Source organism: Vigna angularis, chromosome 8, assembly GCF_016808095.1.
Source record: "Vigna angularis cultivar LongXiaoDou No.4 chromosome 8, ASM1680809v1, whole genome shotgun sequence".
Lineage (NCBI taxonomy): Eukaryota > Viridiplantae > Streptophyta > Magnoliopsida > Fabales > Fabaceae > Vigna > Vigna angularis.
Genome location: NC_068977.1, coordinates 1,399,097 through 1,421,329, shown reverse-complemented (window position 1 = coordinate 1,421,329; position 22,233 = coordinate 1,399,097). Strand labels below are relative to the sequence as shown.

At 32.5% G+C, this 22,233-nt stretch overlaps 3 protein-coding genes across 3 annotated transcripts; 2 read left to right on the top strand and 1 right to left on the bottom strand.

Moving 5' to 3' along the window:
* Positions 1-1,133: 1,133 nt before the first annotated feature.
* Positions 1,134-5,627, top strand: LOC108346052 (uncharacterized). Its single transcript, XM_017584986.2, has 3 exons — positions 1,134-1,521; positions 2,982-3,260; positions 4,227-5,627. Exons 1-3 carry the CDS (start codon positions 1,231-1,233, stop codon positions 5,379-5,381), a joined length of 1,725 nt encoding a protein of 574 aa, XP_017440475.1. The 5' UTR covers positions 1,134-1,230; the 3' UTR covers positions 5,382-5,627.
* Positions 5,628-8,656: 3,029 nt separating this feature from the next.
* LOC108345760 (zinc finger CCCH domain-containing protein 41) lies at positions 8,657-17,591 on the top strand. Its single transcript, XM_017584498.2, has 5 exons — positions 8,657-8,831; positions 10,032-10,922; positions 12,891-14,087; positions 14,361-14,696; positions 16,788-17,591. Exons 2-5 carry the CDS (start codon positions 10,137-10,139, stop codon positions 17,232-17,234), a joined length of 2,766 nt encoding a protein of 921 aa, XP_017439987.1. The 5' UTR covers positions 8,657-8,831; positions 10,032-10,136; the 3' UTR covers positions 17,235-17,591.
* A 2,041-nt stretch (positions 17,592-19,632) lies between these two features.
* On the bottom strand, positions 19,633-21,809 carry LOC108344849 (pentatricopeptide repeat-containing protein At5g40400). The gene has a single exon (XM_017583364.2). It carries the CDS (start codon positions 21,682-21,684, stop codon positions 19,783-19,785), a length of 1,902 nt encoding a protein of 633 aa, XP_017438853.1. The 5' UTR covers positions 21,685-21,809; the 3' UTR covers positions 19,633-19,782.
* Positions 21,810-22,233: the final 424 nt, after the last annotated feature.

Sequence of the window (22,233 nt, the reverse complement as noted above, 5' to 3'; positions counted from 1 at the left end):
AAAAATTACGATAGATATTGGTAACATGTGTTGTCTTGTGTGTATCTTGCATGTGACATTGGTGAATTCAATGAACAATGTTAGACCACCCATGAGTAGGGTGTGCAGCATCCCATGTAAAATCAGCATGCTAAAATTATGTTTTTAAATTAATAAAATATGATTAGATTCTTGATTTTCTTTTATTTTTATAATTGCTTATTTTGAGAAAATACTAAAATTATAAAAGAAAACTAGGTTTTTTAATTTTCATTCTATCAATCCACTACAAAAATTATACTCCTTCATTTTCTAAAAAAAAATATTAATTTAAATATTCAATTATATTAATTTAATTTAAAAACTTAATTATAATGAATTTATAATTTTTTTATTAGATAAAGTTTACAATTTTACTTTTATATGGATTTGTTAAATAAACTTTAATTAAAAATGGAAAAAATACACTAAGAAGGATTAGTTAAAACATGATTTAAATACTTTTTAGTCTCTATTTTTATTAATTTTGTTTAATGTGAGATTATTTTATTTTTTTCAGATGTTTAATATAGTTTAATTTTTATAATTTATGTTCAATTTTGTCATTTTTCACAATGTTGTGTAAATTGTTAAGAATAAACTATATATATTAGCAATGTTTGAATAATTGTTCATTTTTTCATATACATGGTCGTCCAAGATAGTCTTTACATGAAATTAATTTAATTAACTAGATTTTTTCAAAGAAGAGCAAAGGAAAGAAATAATTTTTTATAATAGTAAATTAATAAGATAAATCTATTTATATTATCATTGGTTAACAGGTTGTTTAGAACAAATATATTTATTAACAAAAGTTATATTTTTTTTTCAAATGATGTATAGACAAAATAATCTTGATAAAAATATCATATTAAAAATAAAAGATAAAAAGCTAATATTTTTGTTATATAATAAAGAAAACTAAGCTTAAATATATTAATGATGAGTTTTGAATTCTCCAGTTATTATATATTAAAAAAATAAACAGAAACTAAAAAAAAAATCTTTTAAGACTTAGTTTGTGCCAGGAAAAGAATGAAAACCAACACAAAAAGATAAAACAGAAATTAAGAAAGATAAACAAATAAATTTGTATTTAAGAGTGTGAAACTGCAGAAGGAAAAAGGATATTCTTGAAGAGGTTTTCAAGCTTTTACTTATGCTAAGAACTCACACCACAGCGTCTCACACCTAACAAAACCACAATCGATGAATACAACGCCGTTTATGGACAAGCAGATTATGGATCTCACTCATGGATCTTCCACTGCGCAGCAACACAGCAAGGACTTCATCGACCTCATGAAACACGAACCACCGCTGCAACAAAATCATCATCGTGAAGAAGAAAATGCGCGTGGTAATGGGATCAACAAGGACGACATCATTCCCAGTTACGATTTCCAGCCGATTCGCCCTCTCGCCTCTTCCAGTTACGATTCTGCCCCCAATTTCGGTGCTGCATTCTCACGCCCTTGGAACTCCGATTCCAACTCCAAAGTAACTTTTCCCAATTGCTCTTTTGCTTTCAAGCCTCAATTTTTTTTTGTCTTTAACCTTTTGGCTCATCTGGGTATTCTGTGTTTTTTATCATCTTTGTTTGTTGGTTTGTGGGGTGTTTGTTAAAATTAGTTGTTGGTATTGGATTAATTAGGGTTTAAATTAGTTGCTAATGTCTTGTTTAGTGATCATCTGTGAGGTTGCACTTGTCCTACTGTGATTTGTGATTGCTGTTTCTTACTCTTTAAGTTTTGTTATCTCTTTTCTGTAAATTGAAAAAACTTGGTTTGGATGCGTTGCTTAGAGATTGACAATAACTCAGATTGTGTTATGTGGTGATTAACTGGTATCATGGACACGCACTTTCAAACGGTTATTTGCTTGCTATCTTTCAGTGCTGGAGGAGGATATATGTAGCTATTTTTCATGGGGTTCTTTGATATGTGCCTATGATATATTATGTTGAATATTTTGAATTGCTATAAAGATTGTAGCATTTGGGACTTTGTGTTTTTTCGTACAATAAATACAATCTTTCCAAATGATTTTTTGTTTCTAATGTTGACTTGTTATTGACATACATTAGTGAACTGTTTCATTATTGTTTGCTGCTTTTAAAATTTTTCATATTTGAATGTTTTTGTAAATTCTATCTTGGCTAGTGCTTAGAGAAAATGGAAGTTGTGTTTTTGTGAAATCTGGGGGTTCAGCATTGGAAGTTAGGCTGAGCCCGTTGTGGTTTCTATCAAAATGCCACTATCCAGCTTGAGTTTACCATAAAATTCTATGGACATGGATTCCCCCCTTTCACATACTAAGGGTTATTTCACATACTGCATGGAAATTGACTGGGTTAGATCTTGGATACTTATTTCAATTTAGGTTTATCAACAAGAAATAAAGTCATTTGATCGACATTTGATGATTCTAATTAGCTGAATGTGCTAATGCCAATCCAAAGTTGTATAGCGTGTTGGTGTGGCTTGTTAAATTGGGGCCTTGTGTTCATAAAAATCTTTATTTTCTGTTTGTAAAATACTAATGCTGTTAAGATACTTGCTGTCTAGACTGGGTTCCAAATATTAGTTATCTATGAGTAAGTTGTTAAAGCCCAATATAGCACAGCATGATAGTGGCAGATTGGCTGACAGCTTCTATTTGAAGACTATGCATAGTGTTTACATGTCATGACTGCTACAGTGTCCTGGATGGCGGTCAGATTAGCTGTGATAGTGTGGTTCACCGTTTTATTTATCATTTACGACTCAAATTTGAGTTTTCCTCTCAGCTTAATAGGTTTAGTTGCCATTTTACGTTGTTGTTTTATCAAGGTTTTGTGTATTTGAATAATAGGGTAATGATTCATTTGTAGTGTTGTGTAGGAGGAGTAATAACTCCTTGTACTGTCATTATGGTTTTTATCTTCACAAATTTTATGTATCCATCCTTATTTTGTGCAGAATTACAGTTCTCTGGATCCATTGGAACCTGCAAAGGTGATTGTAGAAAAGGACCGAAGTGCTTCTGATGCTTCAATGTTGTCTGACATTGATCGCACGATGAAGAAGCATATGGACAATATGCTCAATGTACTGGAAGGTGTCAGTGCACGGTTAACACAACTAGAAACTAGAACCCACCATCTTGAAAATTCCGTGGATGATTTGAAGGTATCTGTCGGGAATAATCATGGTAGCACTGATGGAAAATTGAGGCAACTGGAGAATATTCTTCGAGAGGTACTTTATCTATCATCCTCCATTTCCTGTTCCCTTCTAGCCTTAATAATTAGTAATATTTTATTTATGCTGAATGAGTTCAAAGGTTGACGTATCCTAATCCTATAACCATTTTTCATGTACAACTATTAAAATTGATCGTCATGTTTTTATATTCACGCCAGGTATCATGACAATCTTTCAATACAGTTGTAGGTCCTTATTTTGAGTTATTTCTTTTCTGTCCCTAAATTTTCCTAGATAACTTGTATAGCAAAATTATTAACAAAAAAAAAAATGTGGCTCATACACAAGAATCTCTTGTCTGCAGTTGGAAAGTTAAATGTTCACAAGCTTTTCCTATAAGTAATAGAACACCAGTTTACCGTTCATATGGCAGGAACATAGGAGTTGTTTAGGATTGCAATGTTGTATGTATAGTTTCGGTGTGGTATGTTTGATCCCAACGGTGATGCCATTCTTTTAGTAAGGTTGCTTTTTCCACACTTTATAGACTCGCATGTTTTGATGTGTGACTTTACATGACTTGTCTTTTTGTTGTTAGTTTATATTGTGAAACTCTTGCTGTAAATCTTTACTTGTGCAACATAGAAAAGTGAATGATATTGAAACGTTTGTGAATTTGGTTAGTTCTCTCCAATTCCTACATTGTTTTCTACTTAAGATTAATATTAAGCTTCTGTGAGAAGTCTCTTACACGCATGATTGAATTTAATACTGTTTTAACTTTTCTGCAATAATGAAAAATATCATTAAAAAGTTGTAAACTGAATTTGTTACTTCATATTCAAAAAAGGAAAAGTAGAACAAATTTTTTGTATGAATGTTTCAAGGCAAAATTTATGATGAGGGCTATTTGTGAGTAGCACTAAAGCTAATTTATCCCGAAGCTTTCATGATATATGCGAATTTATTTTCATACTACTCCTGTTTTTACCTGTTTTGTTTGATATATGAAACACACAGGTGCAATCAGGGGTGCTAACTATCAAGGACAAGCAAGATATAATGCAAGCTCAGCTGCAATTGGCAAAGCTACAAGTGTCCAATACGAATCAGAAATCAGAAGCTCAATCTAGCACAACCACCGATCCTGTGCAGCAAGCTGTTCCTGCTCCTGTGCAATCTCAACCACAGCTTCCTACCCCTGCTAATCTTCCTCAGTCCATTCCTGTTATTCCTCCCCCTAATGCTCCACCTCAACCTCCTCCACAACAGGGTTTGCCACCACCCCCTCAAGTTCAACTTCCAAGCCAATTCCCTCCAAACCAAATCCAAGCTGCTCCTCCGAGAGATCCATATTTCCCAGCACCTGTTCAGTCTCAGGAAACACCTAATCAGCAATACCAACTTCCTTTATCGCAGCCGCCACATACTCACCCCGGTGCAGCTCCACATCAGCAATATCAACAGACCCCACATCCCCAATACCCTCAGCCGCCACCTCATGTTCCTCAACAGCAGCCACCACCACCTCATGTTCCTCAACAACAGCCACCATCACATCCATCTATGAATCCATCTCAACTTCAACCTCCTCTGGGGCACCATGTTGAGGAACAACCACCTTATCCTCCTCAGAATTATCCTCCCAATGTCCGCCAGCCACCATCTCAGTCCCCCACCGGTCCTCCTCCTCCTCAACAGTTCTATGGGGCACCATCCCACTCGTACGAACCGCCATCTAGCAGACCCGGTTCAGGCTATTCTTCTGGATATGGTTCCCTATCTGGCTCTGGCCCTGCTGAGCAGTATCGTTATGGCGGACCACCTCAGTATGGTGGCAATCCTGCACTGAAACCACCACAACTGCCAACTGCTTCAGTGTCTCCTAGTGGTGGAAGTGGTTACCCTCAGCTCCCAACTGCCAGGATACTCCCACAAGCACTCCCTACTGCATCTGCAGTGAGTGGTAGCTCAGGTTCTGCTGGAACTGGAGGAAGGGTTTCTGTTGATGATGTGGTTGAGAAAGTTGCTAATATGGGATTCCCCAGAGACCATGTAAGGGCAACAGTTCGGAAGCTGACTGAGAATGGTCAATCTGTGGACCTAAATGCAGTGCTGGATAAGCTCATGAATGATGGTGAAGTCCAACCCCCACGAAGTTGGTTTGGTCGGTAGCATAATAACACGAGTAATTCATGTATAGGAGAACCAATTGCTATGAAAGGTGGTTTATGTGGAGACTTTATGTTTGGTTGGATTGTGCCAAAGTGGATGTTTTAACTCTTTTCTTCTTTCTCTATTCTTGTTCCTTGGAAAGTTTAAACTTGTTTGTTTACTTTTCTGGCTCTGATTTATGACTATCTTCATCTTACTTGTATATCCGCAATAAATAGAAGTTGATTTCCATAATTATTTACAACAGTTCAAGTTCTGCCAGATTACCATTTAGAATAGTTCGTTTAATAGTTACTGTGATCATAAATTATTGTTGTTATTGACATGATTGATTTCTGTTGAGGAATTATTCTAAGTACGGAATTGATTGAATTTATTTGAGTTGAAATTTTTCCCTATCAATACTAAGAACATTCAAACTCTAATGACAAGTTATATGATCTAATCTAAACTATTTGATACTATTAAGAGTGAATGATAACTGGTTTAATGTTAAATCATTTTAGTAAGTATGTTTCACTGTTCTAAATTTTGAAAAATAAGAAAAATTGCAATTAAAAATAATTAATTAATTTTTTTCTAATTACAAGTTTAAATTTATACAATCATTTATTGTATTCATGAATTTTGAGTAAAATTACATATTCAAAAATAAAACAAAACTATTTTTGTTTTTATTTTTTTAGTTTTGAAAATAATCAAAACAAAATAAGTAAAGTTCAATTTATAAATTAAGGGTGAATTAAGGGAAGTAACTTTCCAACAGAGTACCATGAATGAAATTTTTTATATAAGTAACACTATTTGTCTCTACAAGTAAACAAATCTGTGATTAATATTATTAGAGATATATAGAATATTGAATGTTTAAATCATGTAGATTGAATGTTTAAGTAATGAGACACTAAGAACTATTACTGCATATTTAAAAACCATTGATATGTTTGGATATTAATATCTTGAACATAACTTGAAACCAATATTTGCATACATGCCATTCTTGAAATAAATAAGACTGTAGTATTTATATAATAGACTAAATTCGAATCTTTTAAAAAAATGTGAATATTTTTCATTTGATGTAGTGAGTTTATCTATTTATCATTTTTTCTTGTGAATTTACTTATTTATTAAGATGATTAGTTTGCTTTCTTTTTTAAAATTATACTATGTTTTTTAAATAAGTATATCATATAAAAAAAAATAGATTATTTTTTTTAAAAAAATTGAAGTTAAGAAAATGATATTTTTGTAATAAAAATTTGTGAATATGTGTATTCGTTTATTGCTGATTTTTTTTTAATTATAATAACAATTGTCTATTTTTCTAAATAGGATAAAAACAAAATATTGTTTAAATATTTTCCAATCTAAACAGTGTTGTTTAATAGGTCAATGAAAAGTTGTAAAGTATTGTTGCTTAGTGGGATCACTTAATGAAAAAAAAAACCTTTTTATAATTAATGAATCTGATTTCATTATTAAAATATTAAGGGAATGAATTTCCTTTCGACATATCAGAAGTTATATGAAATATGTATTTGATCTTGAAAAAAAAAATGCGTGAAATATGTCAGCCACCTGAGAATTAGAAGAAGAAATTAAACAGTTTTATTTTCATCTTTTAAGTGAATTTTTGATGTTAGAGAGCATGTAATATTTTGTTAAATAGTTTAAGAAGATAGGTGGTTTTATTAAAAGTATAATATTATATTATTTTTTGTATTAAGGGGTTTGAGTTATATAAAAAAAATTTACTAACTAAAGTTTAATTTTACAAAATCATCATCTTTTAATTACTAAACTTTTTAAACCCTCTTTTGCTATTTGATCTTAATGGTAAGCTTATAACTTTAATTAAAGTATTTGTCAAGAGGAATTTAGTGTATTTGGTGTTCTAAGAATTCTTGTTTGAGGAAAACATCTTTGGATTAATGTACATCTTATATATAACTACTCTTGTTATAGTCATGCTATATATTTTGAAAATCTTAGATGATTGATGTAGTATATTTTACCACATGTATATGTTATGTATATTAATTTTTCCCACAATGGTCAGATTTGTTTTTATATTGATTATGTAAGGATGATAATATAGAAAAATTTAAGGATTCAAGAAAGTGAAAAAGTCTATTTTTTTAGTTGTTATTGTAACCATTCAAATAAGATCATTATTAAATAATAATATTTAGTATAAAAATATAAATCTATTTATTAAATATTTACATTAATTTAAAAATTTAAATAACTTTTTTAAATAAAAATATTTCTTATTAACAATGAGACACTACGAATATGAATATATGAGTTAGTAAATATATATTTATATCTATAACTATATTACTATTATTTGTGAAACGTTTATGTATATATATATATATAATTAACACATGCATTTACACCTAAAAATTATAATTATAAAATATAAAATAAACAATTAATATTAAATTATAATATATATAACTTTATTATATAACTTAATTTAAACAATTATTGTGATATAAAAATAATATGCAATTCTTATCATATAAAAACAATATACAAAAATTTTAGATAAATTCATTAGTTCCACTTTAAAATATCTTTATAAAGATTTAAATAAATTTTCACTTGGTAACAGATTTGGATAAATAAATTAATGTATTCATTTAAATCTATATAGTTACACTTCATAAAATATTATTTATATTATAAATATCTAAATGTTACAATTATAAATTATTTTTATTTGTTTATATAATATAAGTCCATTAATCAAAATAAAAAAAAATATATTTTTAAAAAATTAAATTTATTTTATATTAAATATTTAGTTATAAAATTTAAATATAATCAATAATTACTATAAAAATAGAGGATGTTATATTTATATATAGGAAGGACTCATGGAAGAAAAATAACACATGTATTAAAGGTTTAAAGGGGAGAAAAGAACAAAGTAAAAAATTAATTATTTTTTTCTTCTATTCATCTTCATATTTTTATTTTATTAAATCAATTAAATTATACAACTTTCATTGTTTTTTCTCTCAAATATTTCCAATCTACTAAACCACTAAATAAACAACTTCTAATTAGAAGCAATTATAATTATTAATTATTTAAAATTTAATTTGTATGATTGTACATTGAAATTACATTCTAATTAATAATAAATAAACAAATAAAATATAATTTTCAATTTACATTGTTTTGATCTGACACGCGAAAAAGGCAAAGACGGAAGGGGAGAAATAATAAAATAAAATTCGATAATAAAAAATCATCTGATTAAGGTGTTGTGTTTGTTTCCTCTCTTGCAAAGTCTCCAAGGCAGAAGAGAGGCGCAGGCACCAGGCTCTCACTCTAAGCTCCTCCATCGCCCAATCGCCGCAGCCACCGCTGCTAAGCGCAATCGCCGCCTGGCTCCGTAGTGCGTGGTTCAATTCCACCACTTCTTCTTCTCAGGTTTTCTATCTAATTTCGTGGACAAGACAATTGTTTATTCTTCGAATTGCTTTACTCCTCTATCCTATCCTAATTGAAGGAATGAACGAAATAGCTACACGGGTGGGCGATTGCTTTCTCTTTAGGTTTAACTGAATTTTCTTGTTGTCAAAGGGATGCGTAATTTCGGTGATTTTCTCTGTCGCTATGTGTGGCACAATACATAAGTGCACAACCCCTCATGTACACAGTGTAGTGGTTGTTTGTTATTATTCGATCATTTGAATTGGAGAAAGTTATTGCAACGCCGAGTGTTGCGAATGAGAATGTTTGTTAGGGCAAACAGCACTAAGTGGATCTTTCGAATTAGGCAATCATTTGGGGTTAATTAGAGACAAACAAAGACGCGTTGTCTTTTATTTTATTTTATTTTTTGTAATTTTTTGGATTCCTAGGGCTTCTCCAGCAGGTTTTAGGTGCTTATTACTTTGGTGTGGGATATATTTTAGCATTTAGTTTAATGTGGTGAAATTTTTTATACTACATTGTTTTTTATGATAATGTTGGGTAGCTGGGGATCTGTTATCCCTTTTTATATGTTTGCACTAATATGGTTGTATCCTATTATACTGTGTGATTATTGCTGAATTATGTTGCCCATATGCTACATTTGTGTTTTTTTTAGTAGTCTTTGGTGAACCTTTACATTTGGTTGTGTATCCTCAAAAGTTGGATGGTTCTCTAACTATGATGCGTGAAAAAGAGTTAAGTTTTAAGTGATTAAAAGAAATATTATGGTTTTATTGTGTTACTTTGCGCCAGTGTTGCATAGTTCACATATTAGGGACTTGCCAAATTCTAAACTTATTGCTTAAGGTGCTTAGTAGGCATTTCTCACTCGCTACGGTTGGGCTGATGATTGTAAATTTTGTATAGATATATCCTCTCATGCATTCTTTGAGTTCCTTGGTTGTTATCTTTTGATATTCTGGAAGTATCACAATTTTCAGAAATTAGTTGCCAATTTGACCACTGACATTTTCCTTGCAATTGGGTGTAATGATACATGACTAGGAAACTTGTCATTAAAAGCTAACGTAACATGCATGTAATCTGCTAGTGCCCAGTGCATTTGCTATGGGTAACTTTGCTAGTCTTTTATTTGAGATTATGATGCCAAATTATCTCACTTTGGATCTCCTATATTTTCTATTGATGTAGGTTCCTTTGTATTTCTGGGGCTGTTTCTGACAACGTAAGCTGGCATATACTTTCTAGTTGGTGTTTGGAAGAAGACACTGTAAATATTGTGTTATAAGTGAATCAATGGAGCTGAAAGTTTCGTCTCCCAAACCTGAGTCTGTTGCACCATCTGATTGTGTCAGTGAGCCAGAGGAAAAGGAGGTGAGTGAAGACGATGATGATGATCGTAATCATAAGCATCGAAGGAGGGAAGCTCGCTCTCAATCTTTGGAGAGAGATGTTTCAGATCCTGTTATTAATAGGCCATTCAAAAAGCGTAACAAAACTTTTGGTAATAGGCATCCCTTCAGGGTAAATGAATCACAAGCCTTTGAAACACTGAAAACTTACAGCGATGCCACCTCAGATAAAGATATATACTTCAAGTTTGATAGAAGGCGCCCTGGCTTGACTTCAGTTCCTCGACCACCTCTGGAAATGAGTCAAAGACTACGTGGAAACCCATCTTTTCCTGGAGATCCTGGTGTTGGCAGGGGAAGAGGCAGGGAATCTGGTTTTTGGAATCAACGTGAATCTAGGTTTGGCTCAATGGATGTTGCTTCACAAATGGTTCCACAAGGGTCCATTCCACCAAGCCTTTATGCTGGACGTGGGATACCCAATGTTTCAAATGCACAAAATGCATCGTGGAATACATTTGGCTTAATTCCAGCTGTGCCCAATGGTGGTCTAGATATGCTTCATCCAATGGGTTTACAGGGAACGCTCAGACCACCTATTAATTCTTCTTTGAATGTGAATATTTCTCGCCAACGGTGTAGAGATTTTGAGGAGCGTGGATTTTGCCTTAGAGGGGACATGTGTCCTATGGAACACGGTGTTAATCGGATTGTCATTGAAGATGTTCAGGTACCTTGTTTTTCCTATTACATTTCCTGTTCTATAGCTAAGAATGGTGAAGCTTAAATTTCAAATTGCATGAGGATTTTTCTACAAAGTAGAATAATGTTTTTGTTTTGTTTCACTTTAATGGAAAAATTGATTGGCTGTAGGTAGAATCAATTCAATGTTATTGCACATAAATTATGTTTTAGATTTTCATGTGGGTGATTTAGTAGTGGAATCAATTCAATAGTATTGCATGCCAATAATGTTTCAGATGTTCATGTGGGCGATTTAATAAATGATCTAGCTGGCATGGTTGGGACAAAATTTGTCAGAGTGACGGTTTCATTTTCTTGGTTTTGGGCTGTTGTAGGAATGTTTGGTTAGCTGATATCCTCATTTGCATGTCTAAATTTCCTTGAATCTTAATGCTAAGAATCCATGCACATGGGAATTTGACCCTTAAAAGCAAACTATTAAGTTGGGAGAACCAAACACTTAAATACTCTACAAAATATCTCATACTACTCAGTGTGGGAATTAGGCACCCCATACTATTCAATTCCTTATCATTGTACTGCTCCCAAAAGTCAATGTCTCAATGACTTTCTCTTTATGACACTTTTTACATGGTGGCACTTCACTCAATTTCCTTGTTGGTTAGAACCCTCCATTGATTAAAACCCTTTGTAGGTAGCCTTTTTAGAGACACCAGCAATTAACTCTGATACCAGTTAATAGGCACCTAAACACTTGCGGAACTCCCCAAAATATTAAGTTGGGAGAACCAAACACTTAAATGCTCCACAAAATATCTCATACTACTCATTGTGGGAATTAGGCACCCCATAATATTCAACTCCCTATCATTGTACTGCTCCCAAAAGTCAATGTCTCCATGACTTTTACTTTGTGACACTTTTTACATGGTGACACTTCACTCAATTTCCTTGATGGTTAGAACCCTCCAGTGATTAAAACCCTTCATATTTCAGAGACACCGGCAACTTACTCTGATACCACCTAAACACTTGGGGAACTCACCCATAAAGCTAATGGTGGTGCACCAAATACTTAAATACTTGAGCATCCTATATTACTCAATGTGGAATTTGGGTAGCGTGAAATACACAAGTTCCTATCACTTAATCAAACTGTTCTATCAAAGAGAAAAAAAAAAGATCGTTCCTTACTTGTAGAGCAATTGGAAGTGCAACAATGAAGCATGGCTTACATTATACTATATTAAATACATTTATTATAAAATGCAACACCAAACACTGAAAACATAAATGGGTCTTAGTTGAAGTAATTTGTGAATTGAGAAACTTATTGTTGAGAATCAGAATAATATATTTTGTTTATTATTATAGTCATGTAATCTTTAATTTAGAAGAAACAATATATCCTCTATTCATGTATAATAAACGTTGTTAGTCAATTTATATAAGCTAATATCTGCTGATTATTCATACATGATTTGTAGTCCAATATCTTTGTGTTTTATATTTTAACACTTACATTAAGGCTTAAGCCAACGAGAAGAAGTTACAATATTTAAAAATTAGCTTTACAAATTTTGAAGTATGTTTTTCCTCAGTTTCTCTCAAGTTATGTGTCATTCCTCTAGTTTATATGGATAAAGAATAAAATCATGATTAGGGGGATTTTTTTTTTAACTGTCGTTTATGAAAATTTTCCCCCATGTTTTCTGTTTTCTTGGCATTGCTTTTCGAAAATGTGATATTATATGAACACACTCGAACATGGCATGTTTGCATTTAATTTTTTAATAGAATGTTTACATAAAACTATTGGGTTTTCTGTAACACATTTGCATTTCATAGAACTTTCAAATATCCAATATCAGTCTTTATTTCACACATGGTATGAAGTGAATGTGGGGTTGGATTAGATGTAGTGATGAATATTTTTCTTTATAAGGTTCATTCATTGTGAAACTAACTAATTAATTTGTTGTTCATAATTCAGAGTCTTTCACAGTTTAACCTTCCTGTTTCACTTCCAAGTGCACACTTAATTGGAGCACCTGCTGGATCTGAATCTTTACATTCTGTAAATGCTTCTACCACTTCGATGAACAACAAATGTTTACCTGGAAAAGTTTCTAAGTCTGTAGTCAATGATGATGGTTTGACATTGGATGGGGCTTTTACTGGTCCTGCTGGTTGCACAAGTGGAGCTGATCTTTATGATCCTGATCAACCACTTTGGAATGATAGTGGTCTGGAGCCTTCAAATGCCCTCCTAACCCTTCAGTCATCTAAGAATGAGGAAACTGAGCCCATATTGAATGATGCTCCAGATGGTGATTGTCCTGTTGGAGCTGCCAGAACATCTATCAGTTCACAGGGTGCCAGTTCATCTGTATGGGCCAGAATTGGTAGTTCAAAAAACAGATTTGACATAAAAGAAAAAACTAACACTGCAATGGGTTCCTTTCATTATCCTGAGAATCAATTAAAGGAAGATAACGATGAATTAGTTGGTGCTCACAATGCTTCTTTTCAAGTAAAGCAAAATATAGCAGATGATGCAGACCCAAAAGCCTTGGATGTCTCTTTGAAAGCACAAACTGATAATATGCGTACTATACGAAAGTCATCACAAAAGGCATTGCGTACTCTATTTGTAAATGGAATACCTCATAAAAGTAACAAGAGAGAGGCACTTCTAGCTCATTTTAAGAAGTTTGGGGAAGTTATTGACATTTATATTCCATTGAACAGTGAACGAGCTTTTGTGCAATTCTCTAAGAGGGAAGAGGCTGAAGCAGCTTTGAAGGCACCGGATGCTGTAATGGGTAATCGTTTTATCAAGCTATGGTGGGCTAATCGTGATAGTATTCGCAGTGATAGTACCAACACTGGGAATGGCATGATTGTAACTCCCCGTGGGCAGGCACCTGCTTTTGTTCCATCTCATCCTGTTGTCACTGATAGGGGAAAAGACATCCATCAAGCTGATGCTTCAAAGACTACATATGAAGTATCATCACCCACTGATCAATCTAAGCCTGTCATCACTGATGGACTCAAGGTTCCGCCTCCTTTGCAGAAGAAGCTTGTAAACTTGGAGAATCTAAAGGAAGAACTGCGCAAGAAGCAGGAAATGCTAGATCAGAAGCGCAATGAATTCAAGCGCCAGTTGAACAAATTTGAGAAACAAGTAAAACTTAAAGACCCTTATTTTAATTGTAGTTGATTATACATTATTTTACAGGCCAATAATGTTTTGCCTGTAAGAAGCTAAATATAATACCTTTAGTGATGATTGGTTAGGCTTTAATGTCAAATAATAAGCAATATTACCCTTTCCAAGTCTATGGGAAGTATATCTGGTAGAAGTTAGGCATATTCATCATTATCCTGTTACTTTATGTTATCATCTTTCTTGTATAGACATCATTCCTCCCTCTCATCATATGGGCTCTAATTACAGGCTTCTGGACTCAAGGGTGAATTGTCTAATGAGCAAGCTGCCAAGAGACTCAAATTAGGCACAGCGTCTGATGTTGCCAAACTGGCTTCTCCTCCTCAATCATCGGATACTGAAGGTGGTATGACATCCCCACACACAGAGGCAGCAGCTGATAAGAATAAACAGCTGGTCAATACTGTACCCCAAAGTCCTAAAACAAGTACAGCAGCAAGACTGCAAGAACCTACAGGCTTGAAGCACCCAATTCAACCATTAATGCCTCTAAATAGATACAAATTGGACAATCGTCCTGCTGCATTTCGTATCATCCCACCTTTGCCAGCTGGTCTAACTAATGTAAGTATTCTCAATGTCTTATGTAGTCAAGAGATAGGAGAATTTTTCAATGGATCTCCTTGTTTATGCAATTGTTTTTACTATAAGGTCCCCACACACAACCCCTGTTGGAGATTCAGGCATGCATTCACATTTGAGAATAGTAAATATTGGTGTCACATACATGTTCATCTTTATTGGATAAAGTTTACTTTGATCTGGAATCCTGATAAGACTTTTAAGGTGTATATTGGGAAAAAAGTTCAAAATTAACAGTAGTTGGACAGTTTATGGGTGGTTAGAGGAAGTTATTTAATCTAGTAGGGGTTATCTTTGGAGGAAACGGTGCCTCCTGGTGGTGGTGTGTATTTTGTTTCAGAACAGGGTTTGTCCTGTGTAGAAGGGAATTTCTTGCCTTGGAAGCTGTTGGATATTTTCTTGTATTATATTTTTTAGAATTAGAGTGTTATTTACGTTGTGCAGGAAGATTTGTGTGTTAATTTCTTAAACTGAATTATAAACCTGGTTTCTTGCCTCCAAGAAACCTAACAAATCCCAACTTGTGCCATCAGTGTTGTAGTCTCTCTGCTCTTTTATTATCTTTCTGGACTCCGAAGTCAGACCCATTTTAGGATACTTCTTTTGTAATGAACCAAAACAAAATATAAATCTGAGTCTTCTTTTTATTCATGATATTAAGTTCCAATAAAGAAAGGTATTTTAGAAAAGAGTTTTTTTTTTTTTAGTTGAGATTGGTAATTACTGACTTTCTTATTTAGTGTCAAATTAGTTCTTTTTGAGTCTTAAGGGAGTACTCCCCAGAATATATTTTCATACCCTGAAACATCACCTATGGGGATTGCATTTTTTCAATCCACCTGTACTGTTTTTTTATTCTTTTTTTGTTGGGGGTTGACATTAGTGTTTTCAGATCTTAATTATTATAAGAGAACAGAATTAAACGAATCAAGTTGGCATTTTTTACTTGTCCTTTTTCCAAGTTATTTGCCATTTATTCCTTTCTTTTCGTCTTTCTAAATTGAACAGAATTATAGCATGTGTTCTCTTTATGATGTACACTCATGATTTTTTGCTTGCCAATTTGCTTTCTACTCCTTAGTGTAGAGAAGTTTCCTACCATCATTGTGCGAAGGGGGTAGAAAGAGTACAAAAAGTATACTGTAATGGAATAGACTGTATAAAATGACCACCTTTTGTACAGATACTACTACATTAGGAGTGCAGTACAAAATACATCTATGCTATACACCCATGTATTCTCAATAACCTGAAGGAAAATCTTAATTAACTCTTTACACTCTCTATCAAGCTGAAACATAGATTTTAATGACGTTGAGCTTGTTTCAAATAAATCACAGCATACCCTACTCAAAGCCTTAGGGAATAAATAAGCAAGTTGGTCAACGGTCACTCGTGAGTTTTCTGTTTAGATAAAATGACAACATGCTGTATACTCCTCCTGGCATATTGGATTTGATGAAATGAGTATGGCAGCCTGGTTATGAAATCACAATGATGGAGGGGCAGACTCTCAAATCCATTCTCATCTTGATCTAACATTAATCTACTCACATGAGTTCGCAATTAGTCTGAACCATAGCATGATATTCTAATTCACTTGATGTTGCTAACACATTTTTGCTTCTTATTCCTCTATGACATTAAATTATCTCACGAAAAAGCACAGTATTTTGGGGGTGGATTTTTAATCTGTAAGAGCCCCTACCAATTAGTTTTTGACCTTGCAAGTTGTCTTGATTGCTAATACAATATTAATTAGATAGGTTGAACCATTGCGTTCCATGAATATGCTTTATTGGCTGGTCTCATCTTGTCAAACCTAGAACCCCAAGTGAAGTATATCTCGCAGAATTGTTTTTCAGTAAGAAATCATACATGAGATCATTTGTTATGTATCAGATGGAAATAACATAATTTTTGTGGTTGATTTAGTAGAAGTCTATGCATGGTTTATTTAAAGTTTATGCATTTATATGGTCACGTCTCAGATTCGTTAATGTGCCATTATTAAATGAGAGGCAGTCTTCTCATCATATTCCATTTTTTCTCAAATAAATTGCTGTTCTTTAGGTTGAAGTTTTGAAGGAGCACTTCTCACCTTTTGGCGAACTTTCCTCCGTAGAGCTAGAAGACGTGCAAACAAATGATAGTATCCAACAAGAGGCTCATATAACTTTCACTACTCGTTGGGCAGCTGAGAGGGCATTTATTAATGGTAAATGTTGGAATGAACAGAATCTGAAATTCATGTGGTTGACACCATCTATTTCTAGTAATGCGACCGGTGGTAGAGAACGATCTCAATCTGCTCCCAAGGAGCCCTTAGATTCAGATGACTATTCTAAAGAAAAATTAGGAAACTCTGTGAACCAAGAAGTGATTGAATCAGATGGCGAGAATAGAGATTCTGAAACTAGAAATGGTTTGGAGCATGTGGAAATGGAACCAAATGAAGATCCCCAGTCTACCACAAAAGTTTCTTCTCCCAAACAGTCACCCGAGGGGAGTGTCTGTTAAGGATCTACTAATGGTCAGATTTGTACAGCAAGGTAAAATTTTAAATCTATCAAACTCTAATTTTCAGGGGCTTATTTTTTGTTTCTATTTTCAATTTCTGAAAAGTTATTATTCCATGTTCCTTTTTAAATGCTCAGAGACTTGTAAATTTCCTTCTTTTTGGCTGCCTCCTGTATTTGGTGGTATTAGTGGAATGATGCATCATGTAGTTCACTTTTAGGATACAAGTTTTGAGGTTCAAAATTCTGTTAAAAGCCATTGAACGCTTACATAACAAATATTCGGAAACCCTTTTCCCTTTATGTCTGTAGTTACAGTGGAAATATAATTGAAGCGGTTAGACACTTAGTTTGATTGCATACCTTTAAATGTTGTTTGGTTCACTTCTTCCTATTATTTTAATTTCCTTCAATTGAGTAATATATAAATATTGATTATTAGTTAAAGACTTTTAAACTGAGACATTTGTCCAACAGCATTGTGATCCCCCCAAAAAATCATTGTGCGAAGAGTTTGGAAAAAACATTTCAGTTTTTTTAAGAAAAATTATATTTATTATTACTAGTATTATTGCCCGTATGATTTGAATTTTTATACCTATAAATCACTTATTGTTTATACCATCCCTATTATTTGCGGGAGAAAAATGTTGAGCCATTTAATATTGAATGCTTTTACTTTTCAGTCATTATGTAATTCCATTAAAGATGACAAGAGAATAATGATAATCCTAGTAGTGATGTTTGCATTGATGACAGCAATGAAGACATTCTCTATGGTAGTACCTATACGTTTGTAATTTAATTTCCATATATTAAGTTTTATAGTTATTGGAAATTATTGTCCATTATTTATATCATAAAAACAAATTATCTAAAAAAATCATAAAATATGTTTTATATTTTTAGTATTATGATCTATAATATATTAAATTTGTATATCTATATAAAATTTTAAAATAAGGAGAACAAGTTAAAGTCTCAAATCAAATCCCTTTACAATTGGTGGGATAATCTCGTCTATTTTTTTAATTGATGGGGAACAAAATAGTTCAACTAGTTAAATTGGTTTATTTTATTTTACGAAAAATGAAAGTATATTAAATTATATAAATGATATATGTATAAAATTTTTATCATAAATTTTAGTATGTCTATGTCAATCATTAATGACCTTTCTATATTGCATGTTATTATGCACATTAAATTTTTAGCTACATCCTTATACATTAAAGTGAAATTTTATAATAATTTAAATTTTGTTATTGGTTTATTAACTATATATGTAAAGTGTGACATAGTAATGAAAATATCTATGAGGATGCAAACCAATATCGGAAAAAATATGTATTTTTTATACTATTATTGAGGGTATTGAAATCGAGAAGACTCCAAGAAAGTAAATAGATCGAAAACAACAAAGGAATCAAGGACAAAAATGAGAAAGGAATGATCATACAGAAGACAAGATCAGTTTAGGAGGCAAACCCTAACATGATAGAAAATTTCAGGGTGTATCAAAAAGAAAACATTGAATATGGACTATGCAATGTGGACAATTTTTAAAAGGTTATTGTATATTATTTAATTTTTTATATTTTATTTTGCCTTAATTTTCGAAAACATAAATAGGTCATTTATGTTCAAAAATAGATATTAAATTGTATATATAAGACAAATACTGACAACATCACGAATAGGAAAAGATAAATTCAGTGATGATGATTGTAGTAGTTTGAGTTACAATTTTATATTTCTTTTACCAATTTTTGTTTTGTAAGAGTAGTTTATTTTTATGTATTTACATTTCTTGTACTTTACGTTTTCTGTTTTTCACATACTTTTACTTTAATCCATCTTTATATTCACCATTTCTATTTACATAATTTCATTTTCATCTAAAAACACAAATTCCAATTATTAAAAAGAAATTCATGAATTCTTAATTGATATTTATATAAAAAAGACAATTAAATAAATTTAACATATTTATAAAATTGATCCACAATATAAAATTTATCCATCAATTTTGTGTTAGTTATGAAATTTTAAATTAAAACACTATAATTTAGATAGAAAAACAAATATTTATTAATATTATTACAAAGAATCGACTTCAAATTCATTTGACTTAAAAAAATACATATTAAACGCATATCGAGCCAAAATCTTCGGAAAAAAACCATCAATGAAGATCATGTTTTTTTAGGACTTAACGTTAAAGTTAAAAATAGTAATTTATTAGACAATAGCCTAAAGCAAACCTTTTAAACTACGATTTTTAACTATAACCTATTATTCGTCATTAATTTAAAAAATCTCATCATTTCAATAAGAACTATGTTTTTCAGATAACTGTAATTTATCTGCAAAATAATTTCATACATCTAGACTAATGAATGAATATTAATTTATTTATTTTAGTTCTTGAATTACAATCGTGATGATGAAAAGGGTATATGTGAAAAAGTAAGAAGACACTTGATTTTGAAAATGATTGAAAAAGAATTTCAAAATTAAGGTAAAATTAATTTTATTTTATTTCAAAATTATGGTAAAATCTCATCATCTACCTCCATAGCTTTCTGCAATCCATGGATCACATATCTGCATGTTAACTTATTAGGAACATACCCCACTTTGAGCAGCTTATCCTGAATCTCCATCAACTCTGTCACATTACCAACATCACAAAACACTTTCACAACTGCATTGTAGCTTTCATTATCATAAACTTGAAACTCCTTGGCAAAGAGTTTCAATAAGAACACAGCTTTATCAATCTTATTTTCCTGACAATACCCTTTTATCAATGCCCTGCTTATTTCTACATCAGGTAACATACCAGAACTGATCATTTCCTCCAACAAACTTTCAGCCTCAAGACTCCTCTTCACTCTACACAAGCAGCTTATAAGAGCTCTATAGGCAACAATATTCACTTTCATGCTCTTCTTTTCCATCTCAGATTTCAAAACTAATGCCTCTTCCACATTATTGAATCCACATAGAGACTCAACCAGTTTATTGTATGTATTCCTTTTAGGTATATAGCCATCCTGAGATATTACCCTCTGCAGAAAACTTCTAGCAGCAAATGGCTTACCTTCCTTACACAATGCAACTACAAGATAATCATATACTTCTTCAGGAATCTTAATTCTATATTTCTTAAGCTCTTCAACAGTGTTCAATGCTGACACAAGTTTTCCATCCCTAACATATCCATCAACTATAAGCCTACAAGTGATGCTGTCAGGACAAATCCTATTTCCTATCATTTCATACAATACTGATCTACACATTTGCATCTTACCTCGCTTGCAATATCCACACACAAGAGTATTATAGGACACAATATCTGGATCTATGCCTCTGTGAACCATCTGATGAAAAAGCTGATGAGCCTCCTTGATCTTCCCTTCTTCACAAAGACCATTCATCAAGGTTGTGTATGTGATCAAATTAGGCATCACACCTCTAACATACATGATCTTGTGCAAATAAAAAGCATCCTCCAATCTCTTTTTCTTACAATAACTATTAACAAGTGTGTTATATGTGACCAAGTCAGGTTCAAAACCTTCCTCCTCCATCTTCTCCAAGAATCCAGTCACCTTATCAGTATCTCCATCTTTGCATAAAACATGGGTCATAATGTTGAAAGTATAAGCATTCCTATGTACTCCAAGTTTTCCCATCTCTTCGTACACTTCCCAACACTGAGTAATGTAATTAAACCTAGACAACCCACTCAGCAAACAATTGCAAGCAATCACATTGGGGATAAAACAAGCCTCAATGTTCCTCCTAAAAGTTTCCAAACCCTTCTCAACCATTCCAACCTTCACATAAGCCTTGACAAGCATGTCAAATATCACAGGGTTCCAATTACAATCCTCAGTACACGCCACAAGATTCTCATAAATGCCCCCATTTGAAGAAACACAAACACCCTCAACCTCAACCATTTGTATCAATTCAGACAAAAACTCCATGGCCTGAGAGAACACTCCAGACCAAGCAAGTATATGAAGAACTACACAGTAATTTTGCACAGTTGGTGTGATATTCAAATCTTTTTTAACCCAATTGAAGAAAGTGATGGCTGAAGCGTGATCAGACTGGCATCTGAGCAAGACCCTTGAAATTTCATGGGGACCCAAGTGGGAGAGAATCCCTTTGATGTCATTATTTTGGAGAAGGGAAAGATGGGAACTTTCGTGTTTGAGGATCGAAGAGATGAGGTTTACGATGTTGTTGGGGTTTTGGGTGGGAGGGAGAAGATTGTAAAAGGGACTCAAAGTGCGATTGGAGTGAGAATCATGAATGGTGATGAGAGTAGTAGTAGAAGAAGAAGAAGCAGCAGAAAGAAGGGTTTTATCAGTGAAAGTTGAATTCGAGAATGATTGAAACAGTGTTGGAAGATAGATTGAAGGTCGACGAATCATGTTGGTGAAGAGAAAGAAAGAAAGAAGAACAACATATCAGGTTTTGGGTGGACAAAGTTGTCACTGTGATGAAGTGAAAATTTGAGTTTTGGGTTACCATGATGGAGAATTTAGGTAAATTTCGATGTTAGATTTTATGGCTTTAAAAATTAGCTGTAGAATTGGAAATTTTATTATTTATTATTATTTTAATTATATTTTCCTTTCAACTACTGTAATTTTTAGTTTCATATATTTTACTAATTTATTAAATGTTTACGGATGTACTAATAAAAAAAATCTTTAATAAAATTGTTTCATTTTCTAAATTTTATTTGACTCATTAAAAATATTAGAGTATTTTATCATCTAAGTTTATTTTCGTATTCTACCATTATGATTTTTAAATCTTTTTACGTTTTATCAACTTATAAAATAATGTAGCAAAAAGAAAAAAAGAAAAAGAAAAAAACTTCGTTTTGTTACTTATATTAGAAAATAAAGAACAAGGTTTCGTTGTAAGGTTAACTTGGGAGTTTGTTGTTTATTGTGTCCTGTTTATAAGACGTA